Below are 21,115 nucleotides of genomic sequence, written 5' to 3' on the forward strand. Positions count from 1 at the left end.
ACCAAGCTGGTAATTACCTCAAGCTCACAAGCAAAACCCTTTTGGAAGCTCACCCTATATCAAGGTAAAAGTGGAAAGTTAACTTTGAAGAGATATCACGACAACCCCATAACGAAGAATGTCCATCCTACTGACTCATGGGAAATACCAGTGTTGAATGTAATAAAATGCCTTTTTTCTGGTAGCACATTGGGTGGCTCCCTAAAACTATCTTGCTGAAATAGCTTCCCACTACTGTCCCATCAATCATAAGAGTCCTGTATGGCCTACTGGGAAACAGAGCCAAAACCTGGCTCCCCACTGAGGTGCAGAAAGCTGGGGATTGTTACGATCACCATCACCAAGAAAACATCCAGAAAGTAAGAGAAGCAACACAGATTTTAAGGCTCACAGAAAACAAGTCACAAACACAACTAAACAAAATCTCAAATAATTCATTCAAACCTACTGAGAGACCAAGATGGGCCAAGAGCAGTACGAGCTGGCTGCAGGTGAAAGAAAACATGAAACCACTTGCAAAATTGCACTGAGGATTTATCAGGGTTTAATGTCAACAAGAGCAGCTCTGCCAAAGCTGGGCAATAAGTGGCAACAGTATGAGGCATAAGATGAAGATCAACAAACAACCAAGACAAAATGACAAAACCACCAGAACAGACACGAAAAAAAAAAAGACTGAGAAACTTCATACAGTCACCGCAACAAACGTCAAAGATGGGATACAAACAATTTTGCCATCTACTCACCATATAAATGGTAATAAACTTACACCAGAAACTGTAGATGCATAGATTGGCAGAGAAGGTTGAACCAGCAGGGTATGTCACTGTGCCGACTTGCTGAAAGAGGTGGAATCATGGAGAAACCCCAGGTTCAAACACCAAGCCAAAAGAGCCAGAAGGATCATCTTGCTCAAGTATGTCTCCAATCTGGATATTACCCAGAGCAGCCACTGAACTGGGTAAAGAGATAGAGGAGCCCCCCATCTCGACCAGTGTAACCAAAAAGCATCCACGGCAAGAGCCTTGCCATAGGGAAATAGAGCCACACTGGAGTGCAGCCACCGATTCCATGCCAAATGGTCCACCTCAAATCAACCGAACATATCGCAAAGCTAATGGAAGGACGTGCTGTCAATGGTCCCTTACATGGAAACAGGATAAACTATCTGCAAGAATGTTGGACACACGCTGCACATGCACCACACAGAAAACAAAAACCCAATAAGAAGCCAAGCTACTCGCAGAGTTCAGGTAGAACTCAAGATGGCAAAACCACTGCAAGAGGACCAGGAGGGAAAAGATACCTGCTGGGAATCCCAAATCAGGCCCAACAAGGTCTGAACCTGGGATGGAATCAACTGGAACTTCTTCAGGTTCACTAGAAGAGGCATCAGCCTAAGGAAGCAAAAGGGCCCAGAAATCTATCTCTGCTGGAGGCCTACCCCAGAGCAACAGCAGGCAAGGCCTTAACACTAAAGGAGTGCTTCTAAACCGAGGGGACAAAACCCTTCTGCGGAAGAACCTGAATGAGGGGCCAAAAGGAAACAGCAGCAATGAAAATGACAGCAGAAACAACCTTCTCCTGTGAGCTTCGGCCTCACACACATGGGGTCCATGGTTTGAGTCTTCTAGAGCCCAGGTGAATGGAATTTAACAAGCACTCTTTCAAACTTGCAAGTGGTGGGTATTGCCTCGACAGGTTGATTTATTACAAGTCGCACCACAGACTTGCAGGAGAGTTACCAGGGCCTAAAGGAGTGTAACCAAGCATGATGCCAAGGCAGTAGGGATGCTCACCAAAAGATCTGACACCATATGCAGCCTATAGGATGAACAAGGCTTTGAAGGGCATCAGCAGTGTACTGTATTAACAAGCACATGAACCCTAGAGCACCCCATAACAATAAAACCATGAATTCCCCCAACCACAGCCCCACAGAGGAATCAAAAGACCCTTACACTTCCCAGGGCAAGGCTCTTTACACAGCAGTCTGGCCTTTCGTGGACAAACTCCTGAATACACCAGAAAAGTTATTCTATCAGTTAAGGGGCAATGCAAAATGAGTGCTTAGGGAAGGGCTTCCCTAAACATATGCAGCTCATAGCAAAGACTAGACCAAGACCATACACTAGATGAGACATGTAAACACATGCACTTCAAGTAAATACGGTACTAAAGTTAGGAACTCTACACAAACAAATGGCCCCCCGACAGGACAGTGTCCAAAGGATGGTCTACACTTATCTCTGAAAAGAAGTGGGATTCTTCTATAGCCTTGAGACTCGGAAAGGTCTAACTGCTAAGACATCAGCGATACAACAGAATTACTGCTGGTGCAGGAGCATGGAGCGCCTGGGTTGCCACATGTTGGTGGCCATTCTCACTACAGGGCTAGAGCTAGGTTTCATGGAAATCATCTGAATTCAAATGAATCATTTGCAAAGTCATTTGGATGTTTTGGTGCTTTGTTTTCCATGAACCTTTCAGTTGTCTGTACTGCTTCACTTACTTTCTAGATGTTTTCTCAGTGAGCATGATCATAATATTTCCCTACTACTTGTGCCACTATGATGGGGCCAGATTCTGGCTCTGGCCCCTGGTAGGCTATGCAAGACTCCTGTGGCTGATGTGACTTAGTACTGGGAAGTCATCTCAGCACGATAGCTTTAGGAAGCCACCAGGAACTCCTCCACAAAAACTGAATGCTATTAGCAATCTAGTGATTAGAACAGTTTATGTTAAACTTGTCAGCTACTAACCTATAGGAAAAGCAAATGTACTTCATTATTCATAACAGTATTCTGAAATACTTGCTATTCCTTGCATCAACTCTGTTCTCCAACACACACAAATATTGCCATTACGTAGGTTATGATTCTACATACCAAATGAAACAAAAAAATTACTATTGTTGCCTATAACCATTTGTGGAATATTGCACTTACTTAACAAGGTAATGTTCCTATGTTGGGTCTTGTGACCAAAACCACATTCATTTACATGTGGTACAGTATGTAACAGTTAACATATAAACTACACTACAAATAATCAAAGACATTATATGTTTCGTTTCACACTAGCCGACATAACTCACCTTCCCTGTTCATCTTCAAGCTTGACTAATGCTGTTTCCAAGTCAAATGTATGCTGGGCCTCGGACGCTCTTAACCTTTCCTCTGCTGTGGCGAGAGCAAGGTTGAGCGTCTCAATTTCTCGCTCTGTGCTTTCTCGGAATCTTGTGACATCTGTAGCTCTGTTCTCAAACTCCCGGCAGCGCCCACGGTACTCACGCACCTGAGTGTTATCATTCACATCATAGAGATAGAGTAAACGTTATTAACAATACAGGGTACTAGAGAGGATCTTTGATATGAAAATTCATTTTACACAAATAGATAAAAAAATTATTAATCTTAAATTCACAAATATAAGAACAAAAGTGGGAAGAGGTACAAACTAACATGGAATCAGAATTTACAGCATTATATACTACAGCAAGCCTACAATATTTTAACAAATAAATTTATACCCAATGTCTGTACCGTAATTTTAAGTTTCATATATTAGATCAAATTAAAAGTTAATATTAAACTGTAGAACAGGTTGCAACTGAGTATACTGACAAGTCCTTAAACACACTGCACATAGTCTTATAATGTGATGAAACAAGACTTGACATTATGTTCTGGGATAAGAATAAAATTGAATATCAGAATAACTGTAAAACTGATTTACTATATTTATGGTTTACCACTATAGGATACCTTGTTTGCTAGCCGGTCTATGAGGGTTGTCTGCTTGCGGTGGACTTCATGGAAATACTCCAGTCTCTTCTGGTACTCTTGCCACTCGTCCGCAACCTGCAAATTGTTTACTTAAAATTCTCTGTACAGTAGTTAAGTCCAAATGTCTCTCTCTTTCTACTTACTGCTATCAATAGCTCTCTATACCCCCGCCCCTCTTTCTCTCTCTCTCTCTCTTACTTTCAAATTCAAATTCAAACTTTTATTCAGGTAAAAGTACATGCATTGATGAAGAGTTACAAACATAATGTTGGATTTATAGATAGAGTTAGTACATACAATACCTAAAGTCATTAATACGCATAACATTTCGGGCACTCATGCATACTCTCCCTCTTTCTCTTACTCTCATGCATACTAAGAGTAAGCAGCAAAGTACAGTGCTTGCCTTCTTAAGGACACAACTGATTACTATACTAAATCGACTGACTGTATACCTTATCATTATCACCATTACTCTGTTCCCACTTTCACTGGGAAGGTAAACAACAGCCCGGGTGAATGGGGGGGGGGGGGACAGGTGACCAATATCAGAAAAGGAGATTAAAGATGCCCAAAATAACATGCCCTCTATTACGTGCATCTTCCACACTACATACTGCAGCATGCACTCACATTTCGAGTAAATAACATATTGTATGGAAGATTTTAGACACACGCTAACTGAGTATCAATCATCATTAGTGTATATGGTAATTGAATATAGGAGTTTATATAATACTGTCTTAAAAATATTTAGGACGAGTGGCGAGTATTTACAGGTTGCCGCCTGTAAATACTGAAATATTACTGCTTAAAGGTACAGTAGATTACACAGGAAATTAGAATACCTGAACTAGTTTAATATCTGATGCATTTCATAAGGATATTCCCACTAGTGAAAACCAAAGAAAGTACCAGAGTGAAAATGAAAAGAGGGCGAGAGACTTACATGGTCGGACAGGGCACTGTAACGTATAGAGGCTGTATCACGATCCACTCGTGAGGTGGTCAGCATGTCTTCCAGACGCCGCACCTCCGCCTCCAGGTAGCGCGTCTCTTCCTGTCGGTGCAAATATTTAAAAGTAAAATACATATTACCGTAATACCGATCACCAAAAACCAGATAAGGCAATACTTGACATTTTCCTATCACAGGCTTTTCCATTTTGTTTATATTACAAAAAAAAAGCCTTGATTGCCCCCCCCCCCATGTGACATACTACACAGTGATTAGTCTTGTTCTGTTTTGTTGTTGTACTACCACGGGGTCAGAGTATACTAGTAGTACCAGGGGTCAGAGTACACCAGTAGTACCAGGGGTCAGAGTATACTAGTAGTACCAGGGGTCAGAGTATACTAGTAGTACCAGGGGTCAGAGTATACTAGTAGTACCAGGGGTCAGAGTACACCAGTAGTACCAGGGGTCAGAGTACACCAGTAGTACCAGGGGTCAGAGTATACTAGTAGTACCAGGGGTCAGAGTATACTAGTAGTACCAGGGGTCAGAGTACACCAGTAGTACCAGGGGTCAGAGTACACCAGTAGTACCAGGGGTCAGAGTACACCAGTAGTACCAGGGGTCAGAGTATACTAGTAGTACCAGGGGTCAGAGTATACTAGTAGTACCAGGGGTCAGAGTACACCAGTAGTACCAGGGGTCAGAGTACACCAGTAGTACCAGGGGTCAGAGTACACCAGTAGTACCAGGGGTCAGAGTATACTAGTAGTACCAGGGGTCAGAGTATACCAGTAGTACCAGGGGTCAGAGTATACTAGTAGTACCAGGGGTCAGAGTATACTAGTAGTACCAGGGGTCAGAGTATACTAGTAGTACCAGGGGTCAGAGTATACTAGTAGTACCAGGGGTCAGAGTATACTAGTAGTACCAGGGGTCAGAGTATACTAGTAGTACCAGGGGTCAGAGTATACTAGTAGTACCAGGGGTCAGAGTATACTAGTAGTACCAGGGGTCAGAGTATACTAGTAGTACCAGGGGTCAGAGTATACTAGTAGTACCAGGGGTCAGAGTATACCAGTAGTACCAGGGGTCAGAGTATACTAGTAGTACCAGGGGTCAGAGTATACTAGTAGTACCAGGGGTCAGAGTATACTAGTAGTACCAGGGGTCAGAGTATACCAGTAGTACCAGGGGTCAGAGTATACTAGTAGTACCAGGGGTCAGAGTATACTAGTAGTACCAGGGGTCAGAGTATACTAGTAGTACCAGGGGTCAGAGTATACTAGTAGTACCAGGGGTCAGAGTATACTAGTAGTACCAGGGGTCAGAGTATACTAGTAGTACCAGGGGTCAGAGTATACTAGTAGTACCAGGGGTCAGAGTATACTAGTAGTACCAGGGGTCAGAGTATACTAGTAGTACCAGGGGTCAGAGTATACTAGTAGTACCAGGGGTCAGAGTATACTAGTAGTACCAGGGGTCAGAGTATACTAGTAGTACCAGGGGTCAGAGTATACTAGTAGTACCAGGGGTCAGAGTATACTAGTAGTACCAGGGGTCAGAGTATACCAGTAGTACCAGGGGTCAGAGTATACTAGTAGTACCAGGGGTCAGAGTATACTAGTAGTACCAGGGGTCAGAGTATACTAGTAGTACCAGGGGTCAGAGTATACTAGTAGTACCAGGGGTCAGAGTATACTAGTAGTACCAGGGGTCAGAGTATACCAGTAGTACCAGGGGTCAGAGTATACTAGTAGTACCAGGGGTCAGAGTATACTAGTAGTACCAGGGGTCAGAGTATACTAGTAGTACCAGGGGTCAGAGTATACTAGTAGTACCAGGGGTCAGAGTATACCAGTAGTACCAGGGGTCAGAGTATACTAGTAGTACCAGGGGTCAGAGTATACTAGTAGTACCAGGGGTCAGAGTATACCAGTAGTACCAGGGGTCAGAGTATACCAGTAGTACCAGGGGTCAGAGTATACTAGTAGTACCAGGGGTCAGAGTATACCAGTAGTACCAGGGGTCAGAGTATACTAGTAGTACCAGGGGTCAGAGTATACCAGTAGTACCAGGGGTCAGAGTATACCAGTAGTACCAGGGGTCAGAGTATACTAGTAGTACCAGGGGTCAGAGTATACCAGTAGTACCAGGGGTCAGAGTATACTAGTAGTACCAGGGGTCAGAGTATACTAGTAGTACCAGGGGTCAGAGTATACTAGTAGTACCAGGGGTCAGAGTATACTAGTAGTACCAGGGGTCAGAGTATACTAGTAGTACCAGGGGTCAGAGTATACTAGTAGTACCAGGGGTCAGAGTATACTAGTAGTACCAGGGGTCAGAGTATACCAGTAGTACCAGGGGTCAGAGTATACTAGTAGTACCAGGGGTCAGAGTATACTAGTAGTACCAGGGGTCAGAGTATACTAGTAGTACCAGGGGTCAGAGTATACTAGTAGTACCAGGGGTCAGAGTATACTAGTAGTACCAGGGGTCAGAGTATACTAGTAGTACCAGGGGTCAGAGTATACTAGTAGTACCAGGGGTCAGAGTATACTAGTAGTACCAGGGGTCAGAGTATACTAGTAGTACCAGGGTCAGAGTATACTAGTAGTACCAGGGGTCAGAGTATACTAGTAGTACCAGGGGTCAGAGTATACTAGTAGTACCAGGGGTCAGAGTATACTAGTAGTACCAGGGGTCAGAGTATACTAGTAGTACCAGGGGTCAGAGTATACTAGTAGTACCAGGGGTCAGAGTATACTAGTAGTACCAGGGGTCAGAGTATACTAGTAGTACCAGGGGTCAGAGTATACTAGTAGTACCAGGGGTCAGAGTATACTAGTAGTACCAGGGGTCAGAGTATACTAGTAGTACCAGGGGTCAGAGTATACTAGTAGTACCAGGGGTCAGAGTATACAGTAGTACCAGGGGTCAGAGTATACCAGTAGTACCAGGGATCAGAGTATACTAGTAGTACCAGGGGTCAGAGTATACTAGTAGTACCAGGGGTCAGAGTATACTAGTAGTACCAGGGGTCAGAGTATACTAGTAGTACCAGGGGTCAGAGTATACCAGTAGTACCAGGGTCAGAGTATACTAGTAGTACCAGGGGTCAGAGTATACTAGTCAGGTACCAGGGTCAGAGTATACTAGTAGTACCAGGGGTCAGAGTATACCAGTAGTACCAGGGATCAGAGTATACTAGTAGTACCAGGGGTCAGAGTATACTAGTAGTACCAGGGGTCAGAGTATACTAGTAGTACCAGGGGTCAGAGTATACCAGTAGTACCAGGGGTCAGAGTATACTAGTAGTACCAGGGGTCAGAGTATACCAGTAGTACCAGGGGTCAGAGTATACTAGTAGTACCAGGGGTCAGAGTATACCAGTAGTACCAGGGGTCAGAGTATACCAGTAGTACCAGGGATCAGAGTATACTAGTAGTACCAGGGGTCAGAGTATACTAGTAGTACCAGGGATCAGAGTATACTAGTAGTACCAGGGATCAGAGTATACTAGTAGTACCAGGGGTCAGAGTATACCAGTAGTACCAGGGGTCAGAGTATACTAGTAGTACCAGGGGTCAGAGTATACCAGTAGTACCAGGGGTCAGAGTATACCAGTAGTACCAGGGATCAGAGTATACTAGTAGTACCAGGGGTCAGAGTATACTAGTAGTACCAGGGATCAGAGTATACTAGTAGTACCAGGGATCAGAGTATACTAGTAGTACCAGGGGTCAGAGTATACTAGTAGTACCAGGGATCAGAGTATACTAGTAGTACCAGGGGTCAGAGTACACCAGCAGTACCAGGGGTCAGCGAGCAGCACTAGAAGCGAAGGGTCTGCAATAGCACCAAGAGCGAGGGTTACCAGGTGTAGGGGTCACACCAGGTGTAGAGGTCACCAGGTGTAGGGATCACACCAGGTGTAGAGGTCACCAGGTGTAGGGATCACACCAGGTGTAGGGGTCACACCAGGTGTAGGGGGTCACACCAGGTGTAGGGGGGTCACACCAGGTGTAGGGGGTCACACCAGGTGTAGGAGGTCACACCAGGTGTAGGGGTCACACCAGGTGTAGGGGTCACACCAGGTGTAGGGGGTCACACCAGGTGTGGGGGGTCACACCAGGTGTAGGGGGTCACACCAGGTGTAGGGGGTCACACCAGGTGTAGGGGGTCACACCAGGTGTAGGGGGTCACACCAGGTGTAGGGGGTCACACCAGGTGTAGGGGTCACACCAGGTGTAGGGGTCACACCAGGTGTAGGGGTCACACCAGGTGTAGGGGGTCACACCAGGTGTAGGGGTCACACCAGGTGCAGGGGGTCACACCAGGTGTAGGGGGTCACACCAGGTGTAGGGGTCACACTAGGTGTAGGGGGTCACACCAGGTGTAGGGGTCACACCAGGTGTAGGGGTCACACCAGGTGTAGGAGGTCACACCAGGTGTAGGGGGGTCACACCAGGTGTAGGGGGTCACACCAGGTGTAGGGGTCACACTAGGTGTAGGGGGTCACACCAGGTGTAGGGGGTCACACCAGGTGTGGGGGGGGGGGTCACACCAGGTGTGGGGGGGGGGGGTCACACCAGGTGTAGGGGGTCACACCAGGTGTAGGGGGTCACACCAGGTGTAGGGGGTCACACCAGGTGTAGGGGGTCACACCAGGTGTAGGGGTCACACCAGGTGTAGGGGGTCACACCAGGTGTAGGGGGTCACACCAGGTGTAGGGGGGTCACACCAGGTGTAGGGGGTCACACCAGGTGTAGGGGGGTCACACCAGGTGTAGGGGGTCACACCAGGTGTAGAGCGAGGTGAGCCTCACACCAACACTGTGTGTACACTACTGGAGGAACACAACACCGTGAGTGGTGTTCAAACACCTGTGTATCACTATACACTTCCTGCCAATACACCACCTTATGACGTACACTAACGTACCAGTAGTATGGTACGTAAGTGTACCATACTACTGGTACACTTAAGTATAAGTATGGTACACCCCACATAAATCTAACCATCATCAAAATGATTCGAAGGTGTTCATTAATACCCCGTAAATCGTATTTACAAGACAATAGAGAGAATTGTGTTCGAGGGCCCGAGTCCTCCGCCAAAAAATCGACACAGATGGTGGTGATACCATCAGCGGGTCGACAAGGTGGGTACTCTGGGGGAAACACGGCGTGAAGTGAGCCTTGTTGCCGCCGATCTCTATCTCCTGGGCGTCACCTCCCTTCCCCACCACCACCACTACCATCACACTCCACCACCACTACCCCCACCACACTCCTCCCCCACCATCAAGGTTCTGCTGCGCCGTCCTCCTCCACCACAACTTGTGATACAGCAGAACAGATCACATTAGCCAAGAGCGAGGGTGTCCAAGCAGCCACTGGCCACACACAATGGTATTTAACCTGACTGATCGAATGACATCATCCCCTGGTCTACTCAGTGCATCACATGATACTTGCAATATAAGAATATTGGAGTTGGATAAGGTCATGATAAAGCAAGTACCAAAAGAGAGCACTGATCAAGGATGACCAGTGTGCTGTGTATGGTACAGCCCGTGGCAGGAATATGATGGAGAGAAGAGGAGCTGGGCTATGAGGGTGGAGGAAGGAATCAACCACTCGTACAAGTGAAGATGGTAACTCGATCTGCAAGATGCAAAAGTTTCGCACTCTTAAGGCTTTTATCAGGTAAAGTGTAAAGTGCCAGAGGGACAAACTCCACCATGAGTGTTATGATCCGTCTGTATATATACCCGCCGAGTGCCATTGGTTGTGACAATGATGAAGACACAACACGTTCAGGGAGGAGGGGGGAGGGGGGGTGAAGGGGGTATAAGCCTCCACACAGTTTAACAGCCTGGCGCGGGAGACATCTCCCGTCACGCAGGGTGCAGTCGCACCTCCACAGATCTCCAGTATCAGCTCTTGATACTGGTAATGGCTCAAAAGGACCACCACTTACTGGCTATTCATGCCCGTGCCACCTTTTGGGTGGCTTAATCTTCATCAATCAACAGCCTGCACCAGGATTCACGAAGCAGCTACACCAACACTTACGAACCTCGACATCTTACCTCTGCACCTTGGCGGCTGTGTTTACATATTTATAACAGTTTGTGAGCTCCGAGGATCCAGGAAGCTGTTTATAACAACAACAATTGTCTGGCAAGTGTCGAGGCTCCTAAACTGCTTAATACACGTAAACAAGGCCGCCCCAAGACTGTGACAACATGTACAGGTTGGTCAGTAGACACGTAACTGCTCGTTGTATTCTGACCTTGGGGCCAGATTCACGAAGCAGTTACGCAAGCACTTACGAACCTGTACATCTTTTCTCAATCTTTGGCGGCTTTGTTTACAATTAGTAAACAGTTAATGAGCTCCGAAGCACCAGGAGGCTGTTTATAACAATAACAACAGTTGATTGGCTTTTTTTTTATCCCTGACGGTCCAACAAGAGCCGTTTAAGAGGCATCTTTCAGGGAAACCGTCCAGTTGCACGCTACTGGACGGTCATTTCAGCCTTGATTCATTTGATTGGCAAGTTTTTATGCCTGTAAACTGTTTTACAAATGTAAACAAAGCCGTCAAAGATTGAGGAAAGATGCACACGTTCGTAAGTACTTGCGTAACTGTTTCGTGAATCTGGCCCCAGGTTGGTAAGTACTTGCGTAGCTGCTTGGTCAATCTGGCGGCCCGGTACACTACGACCAGCGATGGTGACGCAGCCTGCCGCACTCTATTTATTTATTTATTTATGCATATACAAGAATGTACATAAGGAATGTGAGGATACAAATATGGTAATTACAGTCTTGTAAAGCCACTAGCACGCGCAGCGTTTCGGGCAGGGTACTCTACGGCCTTCCCGCCCCACCTCTAACAACATGACTCCTCAAACACAGTAACCAAAAGATCACAGTAACTATCTATCATCGCAGGTCTTCATCCCTCACAATGTTCCGTAATATGTTGATTCTTTATGATAAGTGATTCTAATATATATATATATATATATATATATATATATATATATATATATATATATATATATATATATATATATATATATGAATGAATGAACACGTTGTAGTATGGAACAGACTTACTTCAATTTCAATCACAGGTGTAATGATCATAGCTTAACATTCTACTTAATCTTACTTAATATTGCATGACAAGGAAGATACATACAATATGTGGCTACAATATGTACTGCCGCTTGTATTTGTTCTCTCGCTTGCCAGACACAAGGTAATGTCTTTATCAGGAGAAAGCACTAAGCGATTACGACTTTATAGCACTTGGAAGGAATATTGGGGGATAAGGATTTAGGTCAGGGCGATGGAGAGGAACTTGGACGGTCGGGGGATTGAACGCAGACCTGCAGGAAGCGAGACCGTCGCTCTACCGTCCAGCCCAAGTGGTTGGGCACCTTGGGTTCCACTGGTGAAGGCTTGAGACCCGTGGTGCAGTGTTGGGTTTCAATGGTGACGACCCAAGATGCGTTGTTGAATCTTAGTATGCTGACGTTTGTGTGGAATTTCACTGTGTTGTCTTTCTTTAATGAAATAGTTTAGAGCAATATTTAGCCTCATCTCTAATAGGGTATTACCCCCCACAAAACCAGGACGCGAATATAAAAAAGGGGCAATCAAAGGCATGCACAGAGTTTAATAGACTTTAGCATGAAGCAGGGAGACGAGATAATCGATTGTTCGCTGGCTGCTTTGCCAGCCCGCCCGCCCGCTCGCGTGCACGCGCACGCACACACACACACACACGCACACACGCACACACACACGCACACACACACGCACACACACACGCACACACACACACACACACACACACACACACACACACACACACACACACACACACACACACACACACTCTGACGGTTGAGAGGCGGGACCAAAGAGCCAGAGCTCAACCCCCGCAAGCACAACTAGGTGAGTACAACTAGGTGAGTACACACACACACACACACACACACACACACACACTAAACGAGACAGAAATAACCACCACAGAACACCGTGTGATACTATGGCGATACAACACCAGCCGACAAGAAAAGCCGGATCCAAGAGCTTGAGCTCGATCCAGTAGACACAAACAGACGAGTACAGAACCCACACACACACCCACACACACACACACACACACACACACACACACACACACCCACACCCACACACACACACACACACACACACACAGCAGCAGCAGACAATAGCGACATCAATAGAAGCCCACGCACGCCGTCAGCATAACATCCCCCCTGTGGTTGAGAAGGCAAATTACCCGCCAGTGAAGGGATGAAGGCATTACTTCCCCAGAGCCGTGGGTTCACCCCAGGCGTAGTGCCCCAGGCTCCTACTCTGGGGAAGCAGTGAGGGAGGGACCAACACACGCGCGCACACAACCAACCCCGGTAATCTGTACGAGGAGGAGTAACGTAGCTGTCATTCCAGAGGTCGTGCGCTCTACCTAACATGAGATTATCTCCGCAATGAACGCTCTCATCTCGGGGGGAGACAAATGATAATGGAATTGACTGCCAAACTTGGTGTATTTGGAGAGTGTGGGAGAAGCACTGTGGCCAGTCTATGGTGGTGTGGCAGAAGCGCTGTGGCCAGTCTATGGTGCTGTGGGAGAAGCGCTGTGGCCAGTCTATGGTGCTGTGGGAGAAGCACTGTGGCCAGTCTATGGTGCTGTGGCAGCAGCACTGTGCCCAGTCTATGGTGCTGTGGCAGAAGCACTGTGGCCAGTCTATGGTGCTGTGGGAGAAGCACTGTGGCCAGTCTATGGTGCTGTGGGAGAAGCACTGTGGCCAGTCTATGGTGGTGTGGCAGAAGCGCTGTGGCCAGTCTATGGTGCTGTGGCAGAAACACTGTGACCAGCCTATGGTGTTGTGGCAGAAGCACTGTGGCCAGCCTATGGTGCTGTGGCAGAAGCACTGTGGCCAGCCTATGGTGCTGTGGCAGCAGCACTGTGGCCAGCCTGTGGTGCTGTGGCGGGCACGTCAGGAAGCAGCAGATAGCTTGATCCCAACTACAAGAGATCCTGGAATATAACAACAGTAATTATGGGTTCGACAGCGAACTGAAGCCAGGAAGAGCGAGGCACACAGCAGGCCACACAACTCTCAGTAACCACCAAGAGCAAGATATAACTACACAAATATGGGAAAGAAAACTTAACTAGTAAGAGCGGTTCACCAGACAAGAGTTAGCCAAGACGATAAAGGAAGCCACAAAAAAAAAGATCTTCGGGGCTTCGGAGCCACAAAAAAAAGATCTTCGGGGCTTCGGAGCCACAAAAAAGAAATCTTCGGGGCTTCGGAGCCACAAAAAAAAGATCTTCGGGGCTTCGGAGCCACAAAAAAAAGATCTTCGGAGCCACAAAAAAAAGATCTTCGGGGCTTCGGAGCCACAAAAAAAAGATCTTCGGGGCTTCGGAGCCACAAAAAAAGATCTTCAGGGCTTCAGAGCCACAAAAAAAAGATCTTTGGGGCTTCGGAGCCACAAAAAAAAATCTTTGGGGCTTCGGAGCCACAAAAAAAAAGATCTTCGGGGCTTCGGAGCCACAAAAAAAGATCTTCAGGGCTTCAGAGCCACAAAAAAAAAGATCTTCGGGGCTTCGGAGCCACAAAAAAAAAGATCTTTGGGGCTTCGGAGCCACAAAAAAAGGTCTTCGGGGCTTCGGAGCCACAAAAAAAAGATCTTCGGGGCTTCGGAGCCACACAAAAAAAAAAGATCTTCGGGGCTTCGGAGCCACACAAAAAAAAAAGATCTTCGGGGCTTCGGAGCCACACAAAAAAGAAGATCTTCGGGGCTTCAGAGTCACAAACAAACAACAGATCTCCGGGACTTGGGGCCTACAAGACATCCTCCTCCACCAGCACGGAGGGAACGCGTACAGCGAGACATGACCAGCCTCCCAGCAACAAGTATCACTCCTAAAATCACTGTACACAACTGATGCAAGATCACTGTTGCCCTAAGACCAGGTGTGCGAGGGGACCGGAGGAGTCGGGGAGTATTCGAACTCCCGAGACCCTCTCCAGGTAAAATCCAGGTAAGGTGCAACCACCCGGGGAGCTAAACAGGGCCGACCGTCCACTTACAAACGCACGTTACAGTACAGTGAATTACTTCCACATGTACAATGCTGTACACATTTTAAGAGTGAAGAGTGACTTACCCAGTGTGTACACCACTCCAGTACGAGGGACGAGTGACTTACCTCCAGTCTGTACATCTCGGGGTCGTCCATGGCGTCGTGGGTGTGGGTGAGGTGGCCGACGGTGAGGGGCGTGGAAGGCGACGCCCCCGGGAACAGATCCCGACGCACTCTGCTGGTCCCGCCCCTGGGGGTCACTGGTCGCTTGATGGGCGTGCTGGTCGTCACTCCCGCCCTGCAACACAACACTGGTTACTCCCGCCCTGGAACACACACACAACACTGGTTACTCCCGCCCTGCAACACACACAACACTGGTTTCTCCCGCCCTGCTTACTGGTTATTCAATGGGAGACGGTCTTAAGCGACAAAACTCCCAGACAGGGAATAGCTCAGCTGACAGCATACAAGGTCTGCTTGAAGCACGTGCCTGTGAGGAGGGGCAGACAGAGGACCACTCTAGACAGAGAACGCAGACGACTGTACAGAAGAAGGAAAAAAATCACCGAAATACTTAAGCAGACACGACTGTAACAAGAAAGAAAACTAAACCTAAACAGGGAGATCGAAGAAACAGAACAAACGTTGAAGCGATCATACGAATCTGAGGAAATGGAATTGGAACAGAAAGCTATACAAGAGATAAAGAAAAATCCAAAATATTTTTTTCACATATGCAAAATCAAAATCAAAAACCTCCACCGGTATTGGACCATTAATTACAACTGAAGGTCCGTACACAGAGGACAACAAAGAAATTAGTGAAATGCTAAGAAGCCAGTATGAGGCTATGTTTAGCACACCAATAAACAACATGAAAGTTGATGACCCAGACAGCTTCTTTATGAATGACATTCAAACTGCAGATAATATAACGGATATTTACTCGAACTCGGAAGACTTTGAAAGAGAAATTGACAATATGCCCATGCACTCAGTTCCTGGGCCGGACTCGTGGAATTCAATATTCATAAAGAAATGTAAAGTACCAGTAGCGCGAGCACTCAGTGTAATATGGAGAAAGAGCCTGGATACAGGGGAGATCTTTAGGTTATCTTGTGTTACGTCACAGGGGAGATACCAGCAGCACTTAAACCTGCAGATATAGCTCCTCTGCACAAGGGGAGGGGGGATACCTCTACATGTATCCCAGCTTGAGTTAGCCTGTAGAGGTTAGTAAGTGCAGGTGTAGCTGCTTGGTAGCCCTTGGGACGGGCGTGGCCCAGTGGCCCCTGGTCCGGGTGTGGCCCAGTGGCCCCTGGTCCGGGGTGCCGTCACAGCTCCCACTAATAATACTGCTGGGGCCCACAATTATACCAACACGGCGGCCAAAAATAGGCGACCCGGGAGGTAGGGATGAAGCAGGTAGAGCAGGCCAGTAAGGTACTGCCAGGCGCGGTACTGTCCACGGTACTGCTGGCGTCACGGTGGGGCGTGACCTCACGGGTACTGGCGTCACGGTGGGTCGTGACCTCACGGGTACTGGCGTCACGGTGCGTCATGACGTCACGAGTACTGGCGACACAGTGGGATGTGACGTCACGGGTACTGGCGTCACGAATATTGTATTTACGTTACTAATAAAGCCTAATACAGTACATATTATACATATGCTATAATAGTAAAGTATATATATATATAATTTTCAAATATACACCAATAATACAAATCAAGTATACCCAGCGGGTATTTCATTACCTTGTATGGGGAATTGCAGTTATAGTTTTCTATGATGTAGTAAATGTATTCTTGTGCAGAGTAACGAAGGCATGTACTCACCTAATTGTACTCGCCTAATTGTGCTTGCGGGGGTTGAGCTTTGGCTCTTTGGTCCCGCCTCTCAACTGTCAATCAACTGGTGTACAGATTCCAATGTATTGTATTGTGTATGACCGCGAGACTGACAAAGGTGTGTCTCTCCGGTATGACTTCTCGAGTCTCGCATTAGGTTCAGGTGTATGTTCATGCTAGAGTCCCTTGTGTGTGTATGAGTTAGCTGTGTATTTCCTCAAGGTGTGTGTATTGTTGACACCTAATACTGTTAGTCTTGGTGATCTACCCTCATCTACCCGTCACGTGGTACAGTGTCTACGCATCTACTATCTACCACCCTCACGTGGTAGAACAATCTACGCGAATACACAGATTTTAATCACAAAATTGCTGTCGCGTCTTAACTTCATTGAATTAAACAACATTTCTTAATTATGCAGATAATAACTGGCAATAATGGGATGTTTCGACCCGTCCTTGACACGACGGACCGACACGTCGTGACGGAAGGGTCCAGGACGGACAGAAACGTCGTGACGGAAGGGTCCAGGATGGACAGAAACGTCGTGACGGAAGGGTCCAGGACGGACAGAAACGTCGTGACGGAAGGGCCCAGAACGGACAGAAACGGCGTCACATAAGGGTCCAGGACGGACAAACATCGTCACATTAGGGTCCAGGACGGAGAGAAACGTCGTCACATTAGGGTCCAGGACGGACAGAAACGTCGTCACATAAGGGTCCAGGACGGACAGAAACGTCGTCACATAAGGGTTCAGGACGGACAGAAACGTCGTCACATTAGGGTCCAGGACGGACAGAAACGTCGTCACATAAGGGTCCAGGACGGACCGAAACGTCGTCACATTAGGGTCCAGGACGGACAGAAACGGCGTCACATAAGGGTCCAGGACGGACAGAAACGGCGTCACATAAGGGTCCAGGACGGACAGAAATGTCGTCACATTAGGGTCCAGGACGGACAGAAACGTCGTCACATTAGGGTCCAGGACGGACAGAAACCGTCACATAAGGGTCCAGGAAAGACAGAAACATCGTCACATTAGGGTCCAGGACGAACAGAAACCGTCGTCACATTAGGGTCCAGGACGGACAGAAACCGTCACATAAGGGTCCAGGACGGACAGAAACCGTCACATAAGGGTCCAGGAGGGACAGAAACATCGTCACATTAGGGTGACTGCTCTGACCTCACACACCCTTACTGACCCACAAACACCCAAATCACTACATTTAACGCGGAAAATTAGTTTTTCTTAATATCATTTCACACAATGCGAGAAGGCAGGAACGGGGCGAGCCAGATGGCGAGGTGCAGGCGGCCAGACATGACACCATAATGGATCACACACACAAACCTTATTAGGAGAAATATGATTCAATATGCTGGTAATTTGTTTGAGCTGCGATATAAGTCTCATTTTAACACGAATGACACGTTCCTGTATCAGAGCAAAGCAAAGCAAGAGAGAGAGAGAGAGAGAGAGAGAGAGAGAGAGAGAGAGAGAGAGAGAGAGAGAGAGAGAGAGAGAGAGAGAGAGAGACTGTCTCTCTCTTGTTTTGCTGTGTGTGTGTGTGTGTGTACTCACCTAATCACCTAATTGTATTCACCTAATTATGCTTGCGGGGGTTGAGCTTTGGCTCTTTGGTCTCGCCTCTCAACTGTCAATCAACTGGTGTACAGGTTCCTGAGCCTACTGGGCTCTATCATATCTACACTTGAAACTGTGTATGGGTCAGCCTCCACCACATCACTGCCTAATGCATTCCATTTGTCAACCACTCTGACACTGAAAACATAATATATAGTGTCTCCGTGGTTCATTTTAGTAATAAGTTTCCACCTGTGTCCCCTTGTTCGTGTTTCACCCGTGCTAAATAGTTTGCCATTGTCCACCCTGTTGATGCCCCCTGAGAATTTTGTAGGTTGTTATCATGTCTCCCCTTACTCTGTCTTCCAGGGACGTGAGGAGCAGCTCCCTTAGCCTTTCCTCGTAACTCATACCCCTCATTTCTGGGAAAATTCAGCCACTACCCCACCTGAATAATCAGTTTATAATTGGGAATCCTGGAAGGTGATACATAGGCCGGATGTGCTGGCAGCCGGCCCAGGGACACTGTGAACCATTACCGGGGTAATTACAGTCTTCAGGTGATTACTGCACGTAATCACCTAAATAATCCGGGCAGGTGAGGCCGCCTGATATATACTGTTAATGGTCAGAGGCGTGTGTGTGTGTGTGTGTTGCTTCCCCTTGTCAAGCAGTGCTCTCTCTCTCTCTCTCTCTCTCTCTCTCTCTCTCTCTCTCTCTCTCTCTCTCTCTCTCTCTCTCTCTCTCTCTCTCTCTTAGTGCCACGCTCTACGATCCTAATGATACTCTCATCAACATTTATTGCACCCTATGGTTCTATTTCCAATCTCTGTGCTCCTACACACACACACACACACACACACAGGCGTGTGAGTGTGTGGCACCGGTGGCTGGCACCCTGGACACGTGATCCTGTGGCCCGGGTTCGATTCCCGGCGCCGGCGAGAAACGATAGGCACAGGTTTTTTCAGCCCTGATGCCTCTGTTACCTAGCGGTAAATAGGTACCTGGGAGTTAGTCAGCTGTCACGGGCTGCTTCCTGTGTGTGTGTGTGTGTGTGTAATTACCTAAGTGTAATTACCTAAGTGTAGTTACAGGATGAGAGCTACGCTCGTGGTGTCCCGTCTTCCCAGCACTCTTTGTCATATAACGTGTGTGTGTGTGTGTGTGTGTGTGTGTGTGTGTGTGTGTGTGTGTGTGTGTGTGTGTGTGCGTAAAAAAATAGTACTTAGTAACAGTTGAGAGGCGGCCCGAAAGAGCTGAGCTCAATCCCCGCAAGCACAACTAGGTAAGCGCACACACACGCACGCACACACACGCACACACACACACACACACACACACACACACACACACACACACACACACACACACACACACACGCACGCGCACACACACACACGCACGCACTCTTGAATCCTTACAAACTTCTCTGTAAAAAGATAGAAATGTCTATCTTTTGCGTGTAAGATAGACATAAGGAAGAGATAAAACACCGTTCAAAAAAAAAAAAAAGAAGCTAGAACCGTCTTGCGTAGAGTAGGTTTACCTGTGAGGCGCGGCGCTGGTGTAGAGGCGGTGGTCGGCGCGGTAGACGTCAGTGAGTGACCGGGCCCTGGGCTGGTGGTGACCGGGGTCATCCCGGGCTGATCCAGAGTCCTCCCCAGTCAGGTCACCACGACTCAGACGTGATGACCCCGCGGCGGCGCCCTCTGACTCCCGCTCCAGGGAGTGGTGCCTGTCGCCCGGGAAAGGTATACTGGTTAGACCTGACATACACATACACACACACACACACACACACACACACACACACACACACACACACACACACACACACACACACACACACCATCATGTGTAAATATAAAAATTGAGGCCGCCCCCCCCCCTCCCCTCAAAAAAATTGAGCCACACCTGCATTATACACAACTACACATGCATTATACACCGCCACACCTGTATTATACACAACTACACATGTATTATACACAGCCACACCTGCATTATACACAACTACACATGCATTATACACAACTACACATGCATAGAAAGTCACTCCACCAGGTCACACCTCCCACCTGTTCCTCTCCCCCAGGTCCCCTCAGGTGTGTGTCCTCCCCAGGTGTGTCCCCCCAGGTGTCCCCCCCCGCAGGTGTGTCCCCCAGGTGTGTCCCACAGGTGACACACAATATGGAAAATCATTCATATTTCCAAACATACAAGGCCTAAAGTCAAAATAAAGAAATAAAGTTAAGTTCATAAATGACTTCCTATTAAAAGTCAAACTCAATATTTGGGGCATTCACGGAAACTCATCCGAAAGGTTACATGGATGGTGAAATCTGGATTCCAAATTATAATTTATATAGATGTGATAGAGAAACTTGGTCAAATGGAGGAGTAGGTCTGTATATTAAAGAGGACCTGGTATGCACAGAACTACTAAACTCAACTAATGAGGTGGTAGAGGTACTTGGAATTAAGGTAAAAAAAAATCAACCTAATTATTATCCTAATATATAAACCGCCAGATACAATGATTGAGGAATTCACAGAGCAGATGCACAAAATAGAGAACATCCTTGATAACCTAGCAAACCCAGCTCCAGATATTATCTTCCTTGGAGATTTCAATCTACTAAGTCTATGCAGATGAGGAGTCACAATCACGTGGCTGAAAAATGTTGACCAAACCACACACTAGAAAGTGAAGAGACGACGACGTTTCGGTCCGTCCTGGACCATTCTCAAGTCGCTAGTGATGAGAGG

General features: G+C 47.2%; 1 protein-coding gene across 5 annotated transcripts in view; it reads right to left on the reverse strand.

Annotated features, from left to right (window-relative positions):
* The window catches only part of LOC123766935 (rootletin), a 217,353-nt gene that overhangs the window by 118,268 nt on the left and 77,970 nt on the right, over positions 1-21,115 (reverse strand). For all 5 annotated transcript variants that reach the window (XM_069307477.1, XM_069307479.1, XM_069307476.1 and 2 more), the window contains exons 3-7: positions 19,893-20,081; positions 15,021-15,192; positions 4,738-4,848; positions 3,768-3,863; positions 3,098-3,297 (exon numbers count right to left, since the gene is read on the reverse strand). In XM_069307477.1, coding sequence (XP_069163578.1) covers positions 3,098-3,297; positions 3,768-3,863; positions 4,738-4,848; positions 15,021-15,192; positions 19,893-20,081 — 768 coding nt within the window. The remainder of the gene's footprint in view (positions 1-3,097; positions 3,298-3,767; positions 3,864-4,737; positions 4,849-15,020; positions 15,193-19,892; positions 20,082-21,115) is intronic.

Source organism: Procambarus clarkii, chromosome 60, assembly GCF_040958095.1.
Source record: "Procambarus clarkii isolate CNS0578487 chromosome 60, FALCON_Pclarkii_2.0, whole genome shotgun sequence".
NCBI classification, from domain to species: domain Eukaryota; kingdom Metazoa; phylum Arthropoda; class Malacostraca; order Decapoda; family Cambaridae; genus Procambarus; species Procambarus clarkii.